Source organism: Xenopus laevis, chromosome 2S (genome assembly GCF_017654675.1).
Source record: "Xenopus laevis strain J_2021 chromosome 2S, Xenopus_laevis_v10.1, whole genome shotgun sequence".
Lineage (NCBI taxonomy): Eukaryota > Metazoa > Chordata > Amphibia > Anura > Pipidae > Xenopus > Xenopus laevis.
In genome coordinates this window covers 162,725,691-162,749,196 of record NC_054374.1, presented here as the reverse complement: position 1 = coordinate 162,749,196, position 23,506 = coordinate 162,725,691, and the positions used below count along the sequence as shown (strand labels likewise).

At 41.0% G+C, this 23,506-nt stretch overlaps 1 protein-coding gene across 4 annotated transcripts in view; it reads left to right on the top strand.

Annotated features, from left to right (window-relative positions):
* The window catches only part of LOC108710034 (disks large homolog 2), a 621,594-nt gene that overhangs the window by 140,616 nt on the left and 457,472 nt on the right, over positions 1–23,506 (top strand). The window contains exon 1 of one of the 4 annotated variants that reach the window (XM_041584603.1): positions 2,644–3,297. The exons of 2 other annotated variants lie outside the window; for them this stretch is intronic. In XM_041584603.1, coding sequence (XP_041440537.1) covers positions 3,196–3,297 — 102 coding nt within the window. In that variant the 5' untranslated portion in view covers positions 2,644–3,195. Of the gene's footprint in view, positions 1–2,643; positions 3,298–23,506 lie in introns of those variants that run through there. One more of the 4 variants, XM_041584604.1, reaches the window with a different exon arrangement.

The window sequence follows — 23,506 nt, the reverse complement described above, 5'->3', positions numbered from 1 at the left end:
ACACGCAGAGATATTATCGGCAGCCGACAGAAATTTCCTAACCTGTCCGATCGACCAAACTACCGATCTCCGCCGGATGAAAAATGTCGGAACTCTCCACACACGGCCCGATTATCGGATCTTTGCGTCTATGGCCAGCTTTACAATCATCATTGAAAACCGCGAAGTCAATATTTTTACACAACACAAAAATAGACTTTCTCAAAGCAGAGCTATTAATTCCTTTTCAAATACAGTGAGGTGAAGAATTTTTCTTCTATTTTTGCCCAGAGGTTTATTTCTGCCTGACGCTAAATCTCCGGTGAAGCAGCAACACGGAGCCACTGGGGCAGCAGCTGTTTCTATGGGATGTGCTGTCTCTGCACTTCCACTTCAGCTCCACTTTACACATTGTGAATAAGAAGTATTTTATCCTTGACTGAAGATTTAAAACATTTTTAATTTATTTGGGGGTCATTGACACAATGTTTCTGCAGTCTGCAACTGTTAAATTAGAATTTTATTGTTTTACCCTTATTTTGAGGTCCCAAATGATCTTTAATCCTAAGGACCTCCATATTTCTACCTTTAGCCCTGTACATAAAGGGACATCCCTAGGCACAGTGATACCCATGTAACTCAAAGGGTTAAGCTGAAATTAAGAAAAAAAAAATCTTTCTCCTTCTCTGAGTCATTACACTGCAGAGTCAGGACAACAGGTCTGTTTACCTCGCTCAGTGAAAAATCGAGCTTTTACGTTAATTGGGTTAATTAGCCAGTTAGTGAAGTTCCTCATTTATCTGCCATAATTACATGCCACTCCTGTAAAGTGATCTGAGATGATTAAAGGGCAAGTAATGCACAGAGAAGAAAATGTATTTCAGTTGATTTATCAGTTATTGTTATCTAAGGGATCACACAAATTTCCCTACCCACTTAAATTCCTACAATTTGGGGATTATCACCTGGTGAAAATTTACAATAAACCTCCTCAGTGGAGCACATAGCTGCTTTTACTAGCTCATACTGTCTGTCTAAGACTTCTAGAGCCTTCTATAACAGGAGCTACCTGCCACAATCTTAAACTAAGGCTTAATCTTCTTAAAGTGGACCTGTCACCCCGACATAAAAAGCTGTATAATAAAAGTCATTTTCAAATTAAACATGAAATTCTTTTTTTTATTAAAGCATTCATAACTGTTGTAAACTCATTTAAAAATCTCAGCTGTCAATCAAATATTGCCTGCCCCTCCTCTATCCTTAGGCAGACAATTACTTTCACTTTCCATTCAGCACTTCCTAGATGTAACTGTACTCTCCACATTCCCCCTATTCTCTTAACCGTTTAATTGTGTAGCCAGGACATGGGGATGGACATCAGGTCCCCCATTCTGGTGCACAAACAAGATTCTGAGATGATGCAAGGCTTGAATTTAAAACAGTGTCCACAAAATGGCTGCTGCCTGCTTGCTATAATTATGAATTCCCAGACAGAAGGAAACAAGATTCAAATAATTTATATTGTGTAATTAAAGTTTATTTTGCTTGACTAATGTCATAAAATAGTATTCGGAATATTTATTTTTGGACGAGAGGTCCCCTTTAATGAAGAAGAGCCACTTATGGACCAAGTGAAGAAAATCCCTCCACTGAGCATAGACACAAATTCTCAGAGTTGGTTAATTCCTTCATATATCCTACATCTGTATTTCCCTCTCCATGGGCTCCATCGACAGGGTCAGATGGGACACCTTGAACCCTCCCCCCCCGCCAAACCTGAACTTCTCTCCACCCTGAGAGCTGCACCCTCTCTTCCACGGTTTTGGATACAACAAGATAAAATACGGTATGCTCAAAGGGGGATTGTAGGTACGACTGGGGGCCCAGGTGGGTGTGCAGGCCCCTGATGTAGCAGCCCTGGTTGGCTTTGAACCCCTCCAGTCCCAACACTGCCCATCAAGATGGCATTTCTCTCTATTTCGCTGCCACATTTTAAATCTTGCCCTACTGCCAACCTCAAAGAAGCTGAATGTCATTTTAGTACACTGTGATGTCACTGATGGGTTCTGGATGCCAATCTGACTTTTCTGTTGTTAAACTACAACTCTTTGCATCCTGTATGAGCTTCAATTGAACAAGAGCTTGAGGGCTGTCGGTTGGATCATTCCTACTGAAGTTCAGATGGAGCAGATGCGGGGGCCATCATGTTACACCCATTCATTTCAAAAGGAAAAGACGTGACAGAACTATATTTAAATAGAGTGACCTTGTGGGACACAAGGCGCCAACTGTCTAGATAAAATTTGCTCTATCTGTTGATTTTCTCCTCTGAAGAGATGTATAATTTTATTTCTGTTGCTGAATAAATGATCATTCCAAGCTTTTAGGACTTTTTCAGGTGGCCGACTACAAACCTAGAAATATATACGTATGTGGTTTTTTTTTTTCTTGTCCCATTTTTTACGCAGTTTGTCGAATCCCTGACGCAGGTTTTGATCCGGCTGTAGGTTTGCTTGCCCTTTGGTTAAAATGTATGTGGATGAGTGCACTGATGTGTGAGAGAACAGGGGGGGGGGGCGAATTCTCCAGCTGCAGAGAGAGAGATAGAGGGTGGGGGCTCATATAAATTCACACTCCTGACGTTACTAGTGAGATTCCTGGGATTTTTTTTTCTCTATAAAAAAGCAAGGTTGGCAGTTCAATTGATTTCCCTTCACCCCCCCCCCCCTATTTGAGGAAACCCCTCATGACAATGCATACTGATACAGGCTAAGCAAGATCTCAGCATCCTCGTCTCTTCGCAGCAGTCACTATGTGTTGCAGCAAGTCACTGGCTTCTTCCCAAACGACGAGCTGCAGCATTTTCCTTCCTTCCATGGAATAATTTCAACCCACTTGAGCTGGCATGACTACCCCAGACGAGTGCTACTGAGTAGGCGTCTGCATCCTCCGACATGCTAATTCTTTCCACACCTGCTTTTCCCAGTGTAAAACTAATTGGACCCTGTGGAAAAGGGGGACCCAGCATTTGCTGCACCACCGATTCCCACCAGCCAAGGATGAGATGCCTGAATGGAGCCGGGGTAGCCAGGAGTGAGGCGTGAGGATAACTGACTTCTGAGGGGGGTCTGTGCTGTATGTTGCACTTCATGAGCGGCGGAGCTTGACTTGCTCTGGTTCCTGTGAAGATCTCAGTGCTGTTGCTGCACTGAAGGAATGTCCCCTATTGTTAAAAAACCTGACTGCTTTACACCAATGATTTGCCACTGCAAAGTTGCATGCACCAACAACACTTTGTCGTTGATGTTTGGATGCAAGGTAAGGCTTCCTTCTTGTCTGTCTTCCGGTGCCTGGACAGAGCACTTTGCAAAATGGGTAAAAATCAGTAGCACATTCTGGTGTTCAAGCTTTAGAGCTCTGTGTCGTTCCAACTGCCAGCTATAGGAATGCATAAATAAAAAAGTTATTAGTAGACAGACATGTTCTGATAGACTCAGAACTGTTAGAACTATGCAGTTTTCCCCAATAAAACATTTTTAATATAATAAGCAATAAATAACATAATTATAATGATGGATTATAATGGTCTTTGAGGTATCCTTTCTGGGGTCTTGGCCGGCAGATTGAATAATATTCTAGAGTCTCGTTGCAAATATTTTATTTAATGGACCCTAACACATTCCCCCAAGACATTTGTTACAGCTAATGATGGTCACTGCCTTCAGGAAATGGAAAAGTCTCCCTTACATGGTCAATAAAATATCATCATAAATAGTAGGTAGTAGAAGAAGGAGCTTCACCTTGGAATTTACCATCTAAGCAGAGTTGCAGTTGGTCTGGAGTTTTCGAAATTCTTTTGGTGTTTGCAGAGCTGTCCCACATTGGACCCTCAGAGCAGTAGGGGAGGATAGTAGGTGTAGCAGTGCCTTATGACAGCAGGTCAAGATTGCATCAGTAAAATAAAGTGCATAAACCTATCTTGGCCCAAAACCTCAATTGTAGTTCAACATTGGTTACAGTGAACCCCTTTGCCCAGCTGGGCCCTTGTGATGGTTGAGGAGGAAGGTTGCGTTGTGGAACTAAACCTCTCAGCTGCACAATATAGAGAGATGGAACACCAGAGGTTTTTGAACAACCAAAAAACATTTATACTCACAGCAGATCAATGGAGTAGATAGATGGCTGCAATATCCAATGAAATGGAACTACTGTGGAGATGGTCTGTCAGGTTGAAAGAAGCTCCTTAAAGGCTACCAGCATAGTGATATTGATCCCCTCCAGTAGAAATGTTCAGGGAGTATATACTAGGCTGAATCCATTTTTCTTATTGTGGTTCCTTAACTTTAAGGCCAATTATGTCTAAGGGAGAGTTACATCCAGCTATCAATCCTTAGTTAAGCACATGGCTGCTCTTGCTAGCTACAGCTGTCCAACTTATGTTCCTAGAATGTACTAAGACAGTTACTATTGTATTACTTTCTAACGTCCCTGTTCCCTTTAGGGCGGAACTACTTACTGAGGCCTTGTTGTCCCATGCCTCCCAGCAGACATACAACCTGTATCACAGCGAATAAGGTTTGGGATTTCCAAACACAATATTGAAGTTAAAGAGGAACACCCCCCCCCCCCCGGACCAATGCAAATACTAACTGGTTAACCCAGATACTAGGAAAAACAACTGATTTGCCACCGATTGGACAGACCTACTGAAATAAGAAGAAAGCCTCACAAAGTCTATTTTGACTAAAAACAGGCCTAGGTTTTTTTGGTTACTTCCTTTTTTATTCATCCCCTCTTGAAAGCAAAACTTAGAATGATATTTACTTGGTCAAGGACCCGGGCAACCAAGTAGACTCAGGTTGTGCTTGGACCTTGCCAAACTGAGGTCCAAACTGAGGCTCCAGCACCTGCACCCAATTGTAAGATGATCCCACTAATATGTGTAGCCCCATCCCTAAACCTCAAAGAAGATTATCTGTTTTTCAAATATATAGGACCCACTTAGCCCTCTATAGAGACAGACTAACCAGCATAAGCTACTCTTATAACTTTCCTGATGACGGTGAAGACCAATTACCTACTTTTTTAGGAATGTTGTCTAGATAATAAAGTTCCCCCCTTTTCTAAACGGGTCTTCTATGATGTCCTCTAAGTTTAGAAATATTAGAAGAGACATAGGGGCTGGTTTATCAAATATCTAATTGAGGAATCCTTAAGGGTTCCCAGCAGTTTCCCCATTTAGCAAAGCTTTTCTGACAGTCAGGAGCAGTTTACTGGCGGTCAGGAACGTTTATCAAAATATTTATCAAACCTGATACATGTATCAATTCATTAGAAGGTTTCCAAAGCACCCAAATGCCTCTATGGGGTGATAGTGCTCAGGGCAGCTCAGCAAGTCAAGCCTTATGCACTTCACATCACTATGAAGATATAAATTTATGTATCAGCGTATCAAGAGGCATAAGTCAGAAAAACTCACAAGAACCCCTTTAATAAATTCTGATTTGCAGAGGAACCAGCTTCTGTCACTGCAAATAGAAATCCAACGACAGAAAGTGGTGATGTATTAATCTAGAAGTGCAAGCATGTAGCGTACGGGAGCGTGCAATGACTGTCAGGATTCATTAGTGCCGCCTAGAAGGGTGCTCTCTTTTAATTTGCCTGAAAGTTGTATGACAAATAGATGTTACCATGTTAGCTAATTAAGCAAATGCAAGAACAATCTTATAAAGACAAACAGAGGTAAAGTGGAAATGTGTAGAATGGTATCGGCATGGGCTTTTGAGACACACTGACCACTTTTTTGGGGTGAATGTTTACAATTAAAGGTGATCAACCACGACTATCTCTTTTTACAGTTTTGGTAATTATCCCATTTTAAGAGTTTTTGTAAACAGGAAAGGCATTTATGGATAGGGAGGGCCAAGTGGTGGAGTCCTCATTTGAAAACTCAAGGTCCAGATGGTTCGATTTCTTAATGCTTGCCTGGAGTAGGTGTAAAGTGTAACGCTATGGGTGTGTCTTGCACCTATAGGTGCTTCCAAGTGAGGGCTGTGGACATGAAAGTCTTTGGGATGCCTGAAGACATTTAGGGCCAGATCAATTAAGGCTCGAATTGAAAATTTGAATTGAAAATCAAAATTTTCAATTATTTTTATGTTTGAAAACTGTCTAATTTCGACTAGGGAGTTATTCAAATTGGATTTGAGCTTTTTAAAAAATTAGAATTAGATTTTCAAGATTTATCATACTCTGGCCCTTTAAGAACTCGAATTCGACTATTCGGCACCTGGAGTAGGTGTAAAGTGTAACGCTGTTGGTGTGTCTTGCACCTATAGGTGCTTTCAAGTGAGGGCTGTGGACATGAAAGTCTCTGGGATGCCTGAAGACATTTGGGGGCAGATATATTAAGGGTTAAATTGAAAATAGAAATTATAATTTTACATTTTTTTATATTTACATTTTTGTCTAGGGAGTTATTCATGGAGCTTTGTAAAATAATTGAATTCGATTTTCGAAAGTGATCATACTCTGGCCCTTTTAGAACTTGAATTTGACTATTCGCCACCTAAATCCTACCGAATCGCTGTTTTAGTCAATGGGAGAGGTCCAGGGAGTTGTTTGCAGTCTTCCTGACATTCAACTTTTTTTCGGAGAAAAAACTCCAATCGAGTTTTTAAAATTCAAATTCGATTAGAGTTTTCAGGTCGATTCCATCTATCCGGGTTTAAAAAATGCAATCTTTTTTTATTATTAATAATTTAGATTGGTCGAATTTTGAATTTATGGAAGTTTAAGGGAGTTTTTACAAACTCACATGAATTCGAAATTTGACCTTTGATAAATGTGCCTCCCCGAGTTAATTGACACGCTGAAACCCTGCAGTGGTGCTGACATCTTTGGAGAGGTGTGCTGATGTTTGTAGTTTCTTGAAATAATTAATGTGTTAGAAATGTGCTCCCTAAACTTAACACACTTACTACTGCAAGTTCCCTCAGACATAACAATTTTTGTACAAACTAATCTTGTGCAACCAATGGATTCTGTCTGGGAATCAACTGCATGAAATACATTCGGAGCAGGAAAAATAATTAGATTATTAAATCAGCAGTTTTGTTTTTATTGCAATGACAGTCAACACTGTTTCTTAGGCCCTCAGAAAGCGTTGCTTGGGCATGTTTGAACTTCTGAAGGTGTTGCTTGTGCAGATAAGACTTTTTGAACATTTTTCTTGGAAAAATCTAACATTCTTAAGGCCAAACTTAAGCTTATCTGAAATTTTGAAGGTGTTCATTATGCAGATAAGACTATCTGAACATCTTCCTTTGAAATATCTGCCCTTCTAGAGGTGGTGGCACACGTTCAGATTCGGGAAGATTAATCATCCAGATCAGCAGGTATATATATTGAAGCAAAAATTGTCCAAACTGTCCTACCAGCTGTTATTGAACTACATTCCCAAGAGTAACAACACTTGTACAGTAGGTTAGAAACAGTTTTAGAGCCATTAGAAAATATTCATGATGCAAGAGATTCTTCTCCAGTTGGAGGACCTCCAGTCTCCCTTCAGTACCTTCTGTACCATGGACCTTGTCTCTAGTTCAAGGCAAAACTAATATCTTCAGTATCATCATAACTACGTTGCCTCTCTTTAAAAAGAAATCAGAAAAATTTAAAAAAGAACAAACTCCTGTGGCCTTGTTGATCCAGACAACACTGTTGATCTAGCCACTGTGTTGGCATTGGAATTTATATACATAAACATAGTCTGAATATTAGACTGTTGCCCTTTGTCTTTGAAATCAACATTCTAGCTAATTCTTCCTTTGTACCAGTCTCAGGAAAAACCAAGCTCAGCCTGTTTATCCAGGTTGATTGAAGCTAAAGATGAGAGTGAAGCTTGAGAGACTGCTCTTAAAGCAGAAAATCCTTTATAGTAAAATAACATTTTGATATCATACCTATAAAGTGTTTCAGTGAAAGTTCAACCATGCCCAGTGGCTACTTAAATCCATGTGGGGCCCACCCACAATCCTATGGAGCCCTACCTGTTTACTGACAATGATTGAGTAGTAAGTAGTGATGGGCGAATTTTTCCAGTTTTGTTTTTGAGGCAAAATTCAAAAATTTCCCACAAAATTTGCGAAACGGGCTAAAAATTTGCGAGCCGTGAATTTTGAAGCCGGCTTCAATTCACGGGCGTCAAAATTGATGCCGGCAATTTTCGCCACCAAATTTTCACAACAATTTCGCAAATGTATTCACTGCCGGCGAAACACACAGATTTGCTGAGAATAAATTCGCCCATCACTAGTAGTAAGCCATGCTGAGGAAACTTGAAAATTCAGTATCTTCCATGAAGAATAGATAATGTAGACTTTGAGCTTTGACTGGGGTGTGAGCATCCAATAGGAAAATGTTTATCTGCTGTTCTTGAAATGATTAGGATGCTATGGAGTACATGGGAAGTGGTGGCATGTTGGTGGGACATAGACCTGACCATGCTCCATCTGCATGTAATTTAAAAATGTTTACACCTTCATATGCTTGACATTTTTTGGGATGTTGCATTGAAAGGATACCCAGATCTGTCAATCCTAATGGAGACACCCGTACAATACAACCTTGGAAAAGGAAGAGCAAGAGTGTGGTCAGGAAGTAACTAGGGATGGTTTAGTAATAATAGGTTCTAGTCAAATTATTAGAGAACATATTTGGGTTTGTCAAAGCCATGGCCAAAACTCACTTGGGTTCATTTTCCAGGAGGCATACCAGCCAAAAAAAAACAAAAAACGGTGGTGCATAGTTAGTGCAGTAACACTTGTGTTGCGTGGGCCCTAAAAGAAAGTTCTTATCTTAGTCAACACATGGAATCCTGGTAAGGACGGTGTCACAATATCATGCTTATTTTTTTTATCATGCTTTTATTTTTTCCCTGGGCCACTGCAATTTTTCCTTTAAAGGACACTGACCAAGGGAAAACAAGTAGCTCCTGAAAACACTAGGGGGTGTCTCACACATTAGCTCCCCCACAGTGATTTTAGCTTTCCTTGTTCATTACAGCTGCAATTTCTAAAGAAACTATGAAGATTCTACAAGGGTGTCTTATCCACTTTCTCACACGCAAATATTCTTTGCAATTTCTTTTGAAAACTTATATCAGTACTGCAGGGGCGCCAATCTGCTTTTATTAAAGACTGGGTACAGGACCAAAACTAGGGGTAGGCAGGAGAGGCAGCTGCCTAGGGCTCAATGATAGGGGGGCTCTGGGCAACTACCTCTAAAATTGTCTTCTGCCTACCTCTAGTCCATGTTCTTACTCCCCTTCCTTCCCTCTGTCACCCACCCCTCCGTCATTCTCCCCACCCTCCTGTCACCCTCTCCTCCCTCCTGTCACCCTCCCCTCTATCACTTTCCCCTCCCTCCTCTCTGTCACTCTCCCCTCCCTCCTGTCACCCTCCCCTCCATCTCTCTCCTCACCCTCCTGTCACGCTCCCCTCCGTCTCTCTCCCCTCCATCACTCTGCTCTCCGTTGCTCTCCCCTCCCTCCTGTCACTCTCCCCTCTGTTGCTCTCCCCTCCATTGCTCTCTCCTCCCTCCCCTCCGTCACTCTCCCCTCCATTGCTCTCCCCTCTGTTACTCTTCCCTCACTCCTGTCACCCTCTCCTCCCTCCTGTCACCCTCCCCTCTATCACTTTCCCCTCCCTCCTCTCTGTCACTCTCCCCTCCCTCCTCTCACCCTCCTTTCCATCTCTCTCCTCACCATCCTGTCACGCTCCCCTCCGTCTCTCTCCCATCCATCACTCTGCCCTCCTTTGCTCTCCCCTCCCTCCTGTCACTCTCCCTTCTGTTGCTCTCCCCTCCGTTGCTCTCCCCTCCCTTCCCTCCGTCACTCTCCCCTCAATTGCTCTCCCCTCCGTTACTCTTCCCTCACTCCTGTCACCCTCCCCTCCATCGCTCTCCCCTCCACCTGTCACCCTCCCCTCATTTGTTCTCCCCTCCGGCACTCTCCCCTCTGTTCCCTCTGTTGTTTTCTGCTCCCTCCACTTTGTTGCTCTCCCCTCCAACACTCTCCCCTTCCTCCTGTCAACCTCAACTCTGTTGCTCTGATTCGGGCAAATCCTTCATGATAGATTAGGGATTCATCTGAACCCTAAGAAAGTGGATTTAGATTTATTTGATTGTTAGTTGTTAATTGCTAGAACATGTAAATGGCAGGTAGAGAGAAGAGAGTACACCTGTCTTGAGGAGAGTCCAGAGTTCACAGGGATACACCTGACTTGCACCTGGGACACTGTGCTGGAAGTGACACTATTCACACACAAACCCTCATTTGTGCCTCATTCATTTTTTATTTGCCATTAACATGGATTTGTGCCACATTAACATTTAATTATGACTACAGAGGAAAGCAAAGCAGGAAGGAGCGAGTAATTATTGATGTGAACAAGGCAATTGGGAGAATGGTATTGACACATAAAGGGCTCCTGAAAATAGACTGAATGCATGAACTGTTGAAAGAGTTGTTATTTTTAAATGATTGACTTGATAATGAAGGAGAAGGATAATTTCGCTTTTATCAATTGTGCGTAAGGTATAAGTATCCTGCTCTTATTAAGAACAAATGAATGTGTTGTGTCTCGTTTCTTCCTGAAAAAGCTACAATTTCTTTCTCATTAAAGTCCCAGGACAGCAGGGGTTCTATTTTTTAACCTCCCTTAATCTTACACAATATGTGCTGCCGACAAGGCCACTTGAGAAAACTGCAAAGAAAAAGGAGCAGATAAGAAGGACAGAACAAAGCTGCTATAGCATTCACACAACTATGCAAATAATACAACTCAACTTTATTTATTTTTTCTTTTACTGAGCCCAAATGTAATATTGTGCATTAATACTTGTTGTTCAGGTACCTGGGTGCAGTATATAACACCAGGGATCACAGAAACTTCATTCTGCACTTGTAGGGCTTAGGCAAACATCAACTGATTTATTATACTCTCAGCATGTGTTTGTGGTATGGTCACAGAACAACCCCTCAGTGACTTCTTATATCCTTATCATTTACAGTAGGGGGTACATTATCCCTTATAATACATGAGTGATACTCAGAGTTCCCTGTATAACTCAGCCTGCAGCCTTGTGCCTTTATATGGTCACAGAACAACCCCCTCAGTGACTTCTAATATCCTTATCATTTACAGTAGGGGGTACATTATCCCTTATAATACATGAGTGATACTCAGAGTTCCCTGTATAACTCAGCCTGCAGCCTTGTGTCTTTATATGGTCACAGAACAACCCCTCAGTGACTTCTTATATCCTTATCATTTACAGTAGGGGGTACATTATCCCTTATAATACACGAGTGATACTCAGAGTTCCCTGTATAACTCAGCCTGCAGCCTTGTGCCTTTATATGGTCACAGAACAACCCCTCAGTGACTTCTAATATCCTTATCATTTACAGTAGGGGGTACATTATCCCTTATAATACATGAGTGATACTCAGAGTTCCCTGTATAACTCAGCCTGCAGCCTTGTGTCTTTATATGGTCACAGAACAACCCCTCAGTGACTTCTAATATCCTTATCATTTACAGTAGGGGGTACATTATCCCTTATAATACATGAGTGATACTCAGAGTTCCCTGTATAACTCAGCCTGCAGCCTTGTGCCTTTATATGGTCACAGAACAACCCCTCAGTGACTTCTAATATCCTTATCATTTACAGTAGGGGGTACATTATCCCTTATAATACATGAGTGATACTCAGAGTTCCCTGTATAACTCAGCCTGCAGCCTTGTGCCTTTATATGGTCACAGAACAACCCCTCAGTGACTTCTAATATCCTTATCATTTACAGTAGGGGGTACATTATCCCTTATAATACATGAGTGATACTCAGAGTTCCCTGTATAACTCAGCCTGCAGCCTTGTGCCTTTATATGGACAGAACCCTTTAGCGTCTGACATTTATAACTGATCTTCTTAAAAGTATTAATATATCACACATGTAACAGGAAATGTGAAAGCTGTCTGATATCTAATTTGCTAAGCTATGTATATTGTTCTTAGGCAAAAAAATGCAAAACCCTTTGATGTTAGTTTCCCTTTCCATTGAAACGTCAGGGTTTTCTTTCTTCAGGTCTTTTTGCTGGATAATGATTTCCTACCAATAAATTAATTTTTAATTCTAGGTCAAGTAAGAAAAAGGAATATAACAACGTAATTATAGAATTTAGCCTAATTTCCATTGTCCCCGTGTGCCTTTTTGTGAGTGAATAAGTGATACAGATATGTGGGTTTTTGTTACAAAAGTGAGCAAGTTGTACCAACACGAGACGACATTAATAGAAGTTACTCACTGTTACTTGTGGAAGATCTGCACTAATCTGCCCTGTTCTGTATTTTCTGCTCTTTCTGTTGGACCCATTAACATTTAATGCAACTTTTGCCTCCTTGTTTGTTGGTGTGACCCTTGTGACTTTTAGGGTGGTGGCACATGTAGCGATTTGGGGAGATTAGTCGCCCAGCAACAAATCTCCTCTTCTTCGGGCGACTAATCTCCTCAAAATGCCTTCCAGCTGGCGGAATGTGAATCGCCAGCGGAATGGCACTTGGATCGATTCGTTTTCCGAAGTTGCCTCATGAGGAAACGATCCGAGTGCCATCCCGCCGTCGATTCACATTCCGTTTGTGATTTGCTGCATTGGACGGTCACTTCATTGGGGGGGGGACATTGGGGTACATGATGGTCAGTAATTGGCCAATCGTATGTCAAACTTATAGCATCCTGCCCAGTTTTTTGGAGGGCTGTCCAGGTGACAAAAATTTGTTTGATAAAAAATCCCCCTAGCCATCGAGGGAGACTTTCCACATAATCCATTGGCTGAGGGTGGCACCAGACCTAAATACGTTGCTGCTGAAGGGTGCAGAACACAATAGGGTCCAATAGGGTACTTGCTGCCTGCTCTATGGCAGGGGGGAAAGGACCGTGCCCAGTGATGCTATACCATTAGCCACATTTTAGCAGGGTTGCCGCTGCCTGGTATTTCACTGGCCTACCAGTAAAGTAACAGCCAGGGCCAACCTAAATAACTTCTTCCAGGTCAGCCTTGTCTCCTCCTGTACCTTTATCTGCCAAAATTTCTGCTGCAGTCCTGTGCCGTCCCTTCTACATCTCTTTTATATAAACGAGGTGGAAACCCTAGACATGCAGTACAGATAATGGTCAAAGGTCCTGTCTGTATGAACACTTAGAAGGTTCAATTACAAACTCAAGGGCAAAGTGCAAAAGGAGTGCAAAAAACACTTTCAGTCTGCCAATTTTGTAGAGTACTCTTCTAGCCCCTTAATTCCTCTTTACATTCACTAGGGGCAGTTCTATAGGCTGCCTGTATTTCTACAACCAAAATGACTTATCAGGGCTGCTAATGATGCTGAAAGCAATGGGAGGACTCTGTGAGCCCTGGGTACTGAATAAATCAATGTGGGACTCTGGGGAACCTATTCTCTTATATTATACAGGAGGCTCCAGCATTTTATTTTCTTCTGTTTAAACAAAACCTGAATAATTCATTCTTCCAATTCCATTCTGAAGTTTCCTTTTGGGAAGTGCAATGTGTGAATTATTGAAATAAACTGGTATTCAAGGGGCAAGCGGCTTGTTTGGGTTATTTATTTGCTGTATTGCTTTTTATTTCTTCCCCTCCCAAAAGTTTATTTTGCAATACTGAGTTGAGTTTGGGTTTCTTTCATTATTTTTTTTTTCATTTCTTTATCACCAATCAATCCTTTATCCTTGGATCCAGCTCAATATGAAACATAACAGATAGAGACAAGAGACCCAATGCCCGCCGCTGCCATCCCCAGCATTAGGAGTCTGTCACTAAATCAATCGGGAGAGCCGTGACTGTCATCCGAATTGGAACTGCAAAGTCACCCGCTGAGAGGACTCGTTTTGTTTTGCAGATGATGACAGAGGCAGAATACAGTCAGTTCGTAGTGTGTTACTGATACTTCCTCTGAATAGTGTGATATGTGCTGAGATATTTGTAGATTTCTATTCACTCAAATACAGCTAAAGTTATAGCAGAAGGAATGTGTCATTTGTCTTTGGGAATTGTCCTGTGTCACCTCCCTTCGACTGCAGTCTGTAGTGTATTGAGTTGCTCTCAACACTTTTCCTCCAAAACACGTCCGTTTGCCTGGGTGGTGCAGTTGCTACAGCCAATAGGAGACACCCAGGGTTGATTTTTGTCCTTTAAATCTACTTAATGGAGAAAAACTATTCTTTGGTGACCATAAGGCTCATTTCCAAATGTAGAGTAGAGTAGACAATGTAGAGTAGAGTAGAAAATGTAGTGTAGTGTAGACAATGTAGAGTAGAGTACACAATGTAGAGTAGAGTACACAATGTAGAGTAGAGTAGACAATGTAGTGTAAAGTAGACAATGTAGAGTAGAGTATACAATGTAGAGTAGAGTACACAATGTAGAGTAGACAATGTAGAGTAGACAATGTAGAGTAGACAAAGTTGAGTGGAGTAGACAATGTAGAATAAAGTAGACAATGTAGAATAAAGTAGACAATGTAGAGTACAGTAGACATTGTAGTGTAGAGTAGTCAATGTAGATTAGACAATGTAGAGTAGAGTAGACAATGTAGAATAAAGTAGACAATGTAGAGTACAGTAGACATTGTAGTGTAGAGTAGACAATGTAGAGTAAAGTACACAATGTAGAGTAGAGTGCACAATGTAGAGTAGATTAGACAATGTAGAGTAGAGTAGACAGCGTAGAATACACAATATAGAGTAGAGTAGACGATGTAGAGTATAGTACACAATGTAGAGTAGAGAACACAATGTTGTACCCAGCTTGCCTTTTTTTTGGCACCTGAAGCTATTACATCCACAACTACACGTGTGTTTTGGTGCATCCGGCATGATTGATTTGAAAAGTCTTGATTGTATTATTTTGTGAGCTCAGTGTTAAAGTGAAGCCTGCACATGATTCTATTGTGAGAATCTTGGAATTACTGCCTTATGGAAGGTGGTGTTATTTCTATGTTTCTGTTTGGAACCAGAGGCAGGTGAAACACATTGGCGCTGGGCAAAGGGAAGAGCTATAGGGAAGTGCAAGATAGGGGCAGACCAGGCGTCGAGCCCTCACCCCTGAAAACATATGTAAGCGTACAAGCGTGTACGGGCACGAGCAAGTGAGCACAATTTTAGTTGGACTAGAGGTAGGCAACAGGGGAGGTACGTGCCTGACACCCCCCAAGTTTTTTGCCCTAGGCACGTGCCTCTTCTGCCTACCCCTAATTCCAGACCTGGTCCAGGGAGCATTTATTGATGCAAGTACAGTAATAAATGGTGTCAATATGTGCAACATTATATTCATAAATGAGTCCTTATGGGTTCCCGGGGCATTTTAAAAGCTATCCATTGTACCCAGGGCTGGGGCTGATTTTAGGATTTAACAAAAACACATTTTTCCAGCAGTGTATTTAGGTCTGGAGCTGTCCTAGGTCCCCTTTAGTGTAATGTGCAAATGTGACCTCATGGATGGGGTGACGTCACTTCCATCACTCACCACTCCAAGAGTCATATTCCCAGAATCCTGAGATTCATGGCGGCTGCATGTGTATATTAAGTATATCATAAAGTATATTACATTTCAGGGGTACATGTTGAGAATTCATTGCCCCTATAGATGGAAGCCTTGGTGTTCTTTTAAGGGGGGTCCCTGTTCTCCACCCACAAAGTCACTGCATAACCCAAATATTTCGGAAATTAAGGAGATCATTTCTTCACCAGTAGAAATATGTTGCTGGGTTTGTAAAAACAACTTTATTTTTCCAATCATACAATATTCCAGTTTTACCCCTTTTGACTAAGTAGAACCATATCTGGATGATGATTCAAAGCTTCATTTTAGGATGACAAGCCCTATGAGGATCAGACAGGTTTTCAACACGTGCTATTAAATCTCTGTGTGTCCTGTTTTTAATGTTCAATATGCTGTTTTCTTTCAATCCACATTTTTCTTAATTAATACCATTAGCGGCTCTTTCACTGAGCAAGCCATTGGCAGGAATAATAATGGAGGAGTTGGTCTCTTGATAAGCTGATGGCAGATTGCTCCGTTCCTCTCCCTTCCAAACGTCTTTTATTGAAGTCTATAAAAGATATAGGAATATAACAGCTGCATATGGATCCCGGGGGTCTTGTCTGACTCATTCAAAGTTTGGACTAGAAAAACATCCTTGGCTCAAGGTCCTCAACTCTAAAGCTGATTATAGGTGAAAACTGTGACATGCCCGATGAGCAGAAGACATGTTATTGTTTTGATAATAACATGCCTTCACCAAATAAATCATAGCGTGAACAATTACTCGGAGATATAAAGACATTTATGTTAACATTTCTGAACTTTGCATTCAATGTCTTTTGTCCTTGACTATTAATAATTCTAAGGCCTTCTTTATAATAGACCAGTTAGTCTGACGTCAGTGGTAGGAAAGCTTTTCGAAGGGTTAGTAAAGGATAAGACTGGACTTCATAATACTATGGGGCAAATTCACTAATATTCGTAGTTGCGCCAGGCGTAACTTCGCCGCACTTCGCCACACTTCGCCAGGCGTATTTTCGCCAGCGCTCCGCAAATTCACTAAAATCCGAAGTTGCGCACAGGGGTAGCGTAAGGTTGCGAAGTTGCGCTAGCGTTTATTCGCTAAGCGAAGCAAAGTTACGCTAGCGATGGTTAATTTGCATACGGCGCCAAATTCAAATTTCAATGGAGGAATACGTAGAATCACTACAAATGCCTGGGAAACCTTCAAAACATCAAATAAAATTTTTTTTTTGCCCTACACATGTGCCCACTGTATAGTTAAGTTGCCATGAGTTAGGAAGTGTAGGGGGGAAGGAGGGGAGCCCCAAAAAATGTTCGATCTTTTTCAGCCTATCACCCATGATATAGAAAAAACGCCAGCGTTTTTTGGGACTTAGAATAAATTTGAACTTTTTTTGAAGCAATCCCTATCTACTCTATTGCGCTTCGCCTGGTCTGAGATGGCAAAAGAAGTCTAGCGTAAAAGGTAGCGTTCAGTGCACTACGCGCGTTAGTGAATTTGCGTAGTTACATCCGTAGCGAAAATTTGCCTTGCGTAAGGGTGCGAAGTAACACTAGCGAATTTACACCAGCGTTCGTTAGTGAATTTGCGAAGTAACGAAAATGCCCAACGCTAGCGAATTGACGCTAGCGTTCGGCGCTTCGGCACTTAGTGAATTTGCCCCTATGAGTTTGTGACAACATGGTTTTATGTGTAAAAGATCTTGCCAGACTATTTCTTTTTATGAGAAGGTGAACAGAGACCTCGATTCTGGGATGGCAGTGGATGTGATTTACTTAGACTTTGCTAAAGCATTTGATACAGTGCCACACAGAAGGTTACTGGTTAAATGAAGGAATGTTGGCCTGGAACATAGTATTTGTACCTGGATAGAGAACTGGCTAAAAGATAGACTCTATCGGTAATTCGCTCCCTAACGCCAGGCGAATTTGTGATCTGGCGAATAAACGTAACTATGTAAATTCACTAAGATGTGGATTTTACCTCTTGCGCCAGATAGATAGGAGTTCCTTAAAAAATAGTTGAAAATTTTACCAAAAAAATTGATAGATAGATAGGAGTTCCTCAAAAAATAGTTGAAAGTAGTTGAAAATTTTACCAAAAAAATTGTCCCTAAAAACGCTGGTGTCTTTTCCTTTTTTCAGGTTAATAGGCTGCAAAAGAGCGTAAATTTTTTTTGGGGGTAACCAGCTTCCCCCTACATTTCTTAGCATATGGCACATAAACTATACACTGGGCTCATGTGTAGGACAATATAACAACTCTATTTTATTTTATATAAGTTTCCCAGGCTTGTGTAGTGTAATATATACGTCCATTGTACTTTAACTTCCCGTCGTATGCAGATTAGCCAACGCTAGCGCAGCTTCGCTTTGCTTGGCACAGTAACGCCAGTGCAACCTGGACGCAACTTCAAATTTTAGTGAATTAGTGTTGCCCTGGCGAATCTACGCCTGATGAAGTGTTGCGCTGTGGCTGTGATCGAAGCTGTCGCTGGCGAATTATCTGAGCTTAGTAAATTTGCCCCTAAATGTCCAGTTGCCTTTGACTTAATTCTACTAGATCTAGGTGTGTTGTTTAGGCTTTTTATAAATGTAGTGTAATAGCAAAAAAAGATGGCTTACATATGACTGAAATGGTGTACGGATTTAACCCTTGAAATACCAGGTCGGGATAAGACACTGAGATGAAAGAGATGGTCTGTGTTGGACATTGTACAGAAAGCACTGTGCTTTAATTGGAGATGGGGGTAAAGTTCTAGAGCTACTGTATGTTTGGAGGCTAATTATACTTTATAGTAGATAAGGATGATTGATACCAGCCAACACCAGTGGAAATGTACACTTGGGAAATGAATACAGGTATTGTATCTAATCAGCACCAAAATACCGGAAGGACATCTCCCATAGGGGTATATTTATCAAAGAGTGAAGTTAGAAGTCCGCAGAGTGAAATACCGCCTCTCACCATTCATTTCTATGGGAGTTTTAAAGGTGAATTTATCAAATGGTGAACTTTCACTATCACACTTTGATAAATATGCCTTTAAAAACCCATCGAAATGAATGGAGAAAGGCGGCATTTCACTCTGCGGACTGTGGAGATCTCTAACTTCACTCTTTGATAAATATACCCCTTTGACTTAATCCAATAATTCCCTTTTTAAAAAAAAAAAAAAATCCCTTTTTCTCTGTAGTAATAAAACAGGACTTTGTACTTGATCCCAACCAAGATACAATTAATCCTCATTGAAGGCAAAACAATAATATTTAAATGATTTTGTAGTGAACAAAGTATGGTGATCCAAATTATATAAAGATCCCTTATTCGGAAAAACCCCAGGTCCCAACTGTTTTGGATAACAGGTCCCATACCTGTATGTGGAAGGTCCAGAAGGTTCTTGCGACTGAACACTTATATTCAAAACCAGTTTTAATGAAATTTCCATACAACTCAGATGCTCACGCACTCTCAGCTGAGACTGTAAAGGGGGGTTGTAGCAGTGTATAAAGTATTGTTTCCAATTCCCTCCTCAAAATAAAACATATAAAAACTGACTGTAGTTTAAATCATTTAAAGTTCTAACATGTTAATGAGCTGCTTGTTTAAGCAATTTACCCACTGGTTTGATCTTCCTCTTACCTCTGTTTTCTGATCAGTCTCATTATGTAGGTGCTGCTCTGCTTTCCTCCTGTAAATTCAACATCTGCCAGGCTATATATGTCACATTACTGACTGGATATTATATTTTTCTTTCTTTAAAGGAGAACTAAACCCAAAAAATGAATGTTTTTAAAATGCCATATTTTATATAGGGAATTTATTGCAGGAGGCTAAAGTTTGAGCTTGTCAATAGCAGCAATGATCCAGGACTTCAAACTTGTCACAGGGGGTCACCATCTTGGAAAGTGTCTGTGACACTCACATGCTCAGTGGGCTCTGATTGGCTGTTGAGAAGCTAAGCTTAGGGCTCGTCACTAATTATCCAGCAGAAAATGAGCTTCCCTGGCTGTAATATAAGCTGATGCTACAGGTTTGCTGATTATTCAATTCTGATGCTAATTGCACTGGTTTCTGTGCTGCCATGTAGTAATTATGTGTATTAATTACTAATCAGCCTTATATTGTGACATTTCTATTCTATGTGTACTGTATATTGTGAGTGGCTCCCTAAGCTCAGTAAGTGACAGCAGCACAGAGCATGTGCAGTGAATCAGCAGAAAAGAAGATGGGGAGCTACTGGGGCATCTTTGGAGACACAGATCTTTACTGCTAAAGGGCTGTGGTTGCCTTGGGCTGGTACAGAAGCACAAAACATCATGTACAATATTTCTAGTTAGGCTTTAGTTCTCCTTTAATTCAGTCGAAACCTTCAGGATTCTCCATTAATTAAATAGTGGAAGAAAAGTATTCCTAGAAAAGCTTGACGGACTAGGAAAGGATAGAGTCAATAGTGGGCTGAGTCATCGGGTTTAGCAAGTCATGTGATTAATATCCGATATATTATTGTCGAACTGGATAATATAATTCTTTCAGCTGAATGAGCCGTTTTGAAGCCGCCGTGTCATTTGGGCCGTTGGTTTGCTCTGAATTATCGCCTGATGTACAAATATTTTGATGTCAAATGAAAAAGGCCAAATATATTTTGCACTGTGTGTGTTGCACAAAATCCAGGTCTGACGGTTGAAGCTCACCATGGGACGGGATAAAAGCGACGGCTCCAGAGCAGCCGAAATGTCAAAAATATTTTATTTTCGTTGAACCCAGAGGAACCACTGCGATGCTTGAGTGCACCCATCCCCCTCCCCAGACTTTCCATTGACACAGAGCTGAGCCCATTCTTCTTGGTGTATAATCCACAAAGTACTAAATTGAACCAACACTTTTAAGCAGATGCATCAAACATGGATGTCCACCCTTAATATGGCAAAATGCTGTATAAAAGGAATTTGTTAGAAAGAAAAAGGTCTGAAATAATATATTTCTGGGGAGGGGAGGGAAATGAAAACACCTGGCTGAGCTCCAGTGACTCTGAGACAGATACAGTCAATTTATTTCAGATTAATGACATATTCAGAGTTAAACAAACAAAAGCAGAAAAACTTATCATGTAAGAGACAAATGAAACAGACTTAATAATAATAATAACAATAATAATAATAATAATGCACCTGGAGTACACAGTGTTCATTACACATAATCCAGTTCAGTGGGAAATTGGGGGTGGCTGTGCCCCAGATTCATCTATACCTGTTCTTCTTCCATTACTCCATTCTCTGGGGCAAAGTTACAAGTGACCAGAAATAGGGACACCAGGTATTATCCATATGTTCTTGACGTCTGCGCGGGTTCCTTCAGGTACCCCAGTTTCATCCCACACCCCCATATACAGGCAGATTGATTGCCTCTTGATGAAACTGACCCTAGTGTGTGTGATTGTGATAGGAACCTTAGATTGTAAGCTCCACTGGGACAGGGACTGATGGCAATGTGATAGGGACCTTAGATTGTAAACTGCACTGGGGGCAGGGACTGATGGGAATGTGATAGGGACCTTAGATTGTAAGCTCACTGGGGCAGGGACTGATGGGAATGTTATAGGGACCTTAGATTGTAAGTTCACTGGGGCAGGGACTGATGGGAATGTGATAGGGACCTTAGATTGTAAGCTCCACTGGGGCAGGGACTGATGGGAATGTGATAGGGACCTTAGATTGTAAGCTCCACTGGGACAGGGACTGATGGCAATGTTATAGGGACCTTAGATTGTAAGTTCCACTGGGGGCAGGGACTGATGGGAATGTAATAGGGACCTTAGATTGTAAGCTCCACTGGGGCAGGGACTGATGGGAATGTGATAGAGATATTAGATTGTAAGCTCCACTGGGACAGGGACTGATGGGAATATGATAGGGACCTTAGATTGTAAACTCCACTGGGTCCAGGCAGTCACCAATCAGAGACTTGAGGGGGGAGGGCACATGGGTCATTTCTGTTGCTTTTGAATCTGAGCTGAATGCTGAGGATCAATTACAAACTCACTGAACAGTTATGTCCCATGTGGCCCCCCTTATAATCACTGACTAACTCAGAGTTAGAGAGCTGAAAAGCAGGAAGTAGTGTTCTGGCTATTATGTTACACATCCAGTCACTAACTATATGAGATATATTTTTTATTTTGCACAGTTTATTTATTTACCCAGTGTTTTATTAACACTGAACTGTTCCTTTAAATTGTAAGCTCCTGTGGGGCAGGGACTTAAACGGTTTAATAAGTGTTGTGAAATAAATAGCATATTGATTCACTTACATTCATGTTTTTATTTCTACTTTTTATTATATCAACAGTTTTAAACCACTAATATAAAGAACTTTAAAAAGACAGCGCCACCTGTTGGTGACATCACCAATGCCTACATACCCTATACCTCTAATATTCCCCAGGGCTACGCTTCAGTGTAAGGTAAAAAAACTACATATAAGGCAAATTGTTATTTTTGAATAGAGGAACTTTGGGTTTAAAAAACACAGACATCTAGTATATTTCTTTTGTTGTTTCTTTTTTCTCATTAAGAATGGGTTATATAAGGATAAAATGAAATCACGCTGCTTCCCTTTTGTTGTGGGAAAAAATTACTTTGCTCCGCGGAACACACAACCGCGTCAAAGAACATTAAAAGCCTTTAGAAAAAAAAAAAACTTAATTCAAGCTGTTCCACAATTTGTCTTCTCCAAGGGGAAAATGGAGCTGATATTTGGCTATATCCGGTAAAAAGCAAGGGATCCCCCATGGGACTGAATACACCGCTTTACTCGAGGGTCTTTATCTTATATTGTTCCTAAATGCACTTTTTTGGGACTCTCTACATTTATACTGCACATAAACTCTCTGGGAGACTTTAATGGTGGCGTGGATGAGTTTCCATGGTAACCGATGGTGTCCTCAAAAATGATATTCAGGAGATGCCAAATTAAAGCAAAGTTATATGCACATAAAAGGGATAATATATTCCTTTTAACTGATTTAAAACGAAACCCTTGATAATGTTGGTGTCCTTATTGATTCAGTACATACTGTAGCCAATTTCTACCATGACGGCCATCCAATAAGGTTCCTAGGCCTGGACTTCTTGGTCATCAGTTGCTTTAATGCATCCCATTGGCTCTTTATTAAGGTGAGCATGCTGTGGGCCTCACAAATTTAAAGCTGAGCCTGAAGACTTCATTGGGCTCTGTAACTGCCAGATGAGTGAGTGTCAACGGAAAGACACTTTAAAAGGGATACTGTCATGGGAAAAATGTTTTTTTTTCAAAATGAATCAATTAATAGTGCTGCTCCAGCAGAATTCTGCACTGAAATCCATTTCTCAAAAGAGCAAACAGATCTTTTTATATTCAATTTTGAAATCTGACATGGGGCTAGACATATTGTTAGTTTCCCAGCTGCCCCCAGTCATGTGACTTGTGCTCTGATAAACTTCAGTCACTCTTTACTGCTGTACTGCAAGTTCTCCTTTCCCCCCCAGCAGCCAAACAACAGAACAATGGGAAGGTAACCAGATAACAGCTCCCTAACACAAGATAACAGCTGCCTGGTAGATCTAAGAACAACACTCAATAGTAAAAACCCATGTCCCACTGAGATGCATTCAGTTACATTGAGAAGGAAAAACAGCAGCCTGCCAGAAAGCATTTCTCTCCTAAAGTGCAGGCACAAGTCACATGACCAGGGGCAGCTGGGAAATTGACAAAATGTCTAGCCCCATGTCAGATTTCAAAATTGAATATAAAAAAATCTGTTTGCTCTTTTGAGAAATAGATTTCAGTGCAGAATTCTGCTGGAGTAGCACTATTACATAGTAACATAGTAACAAAGTAAGTA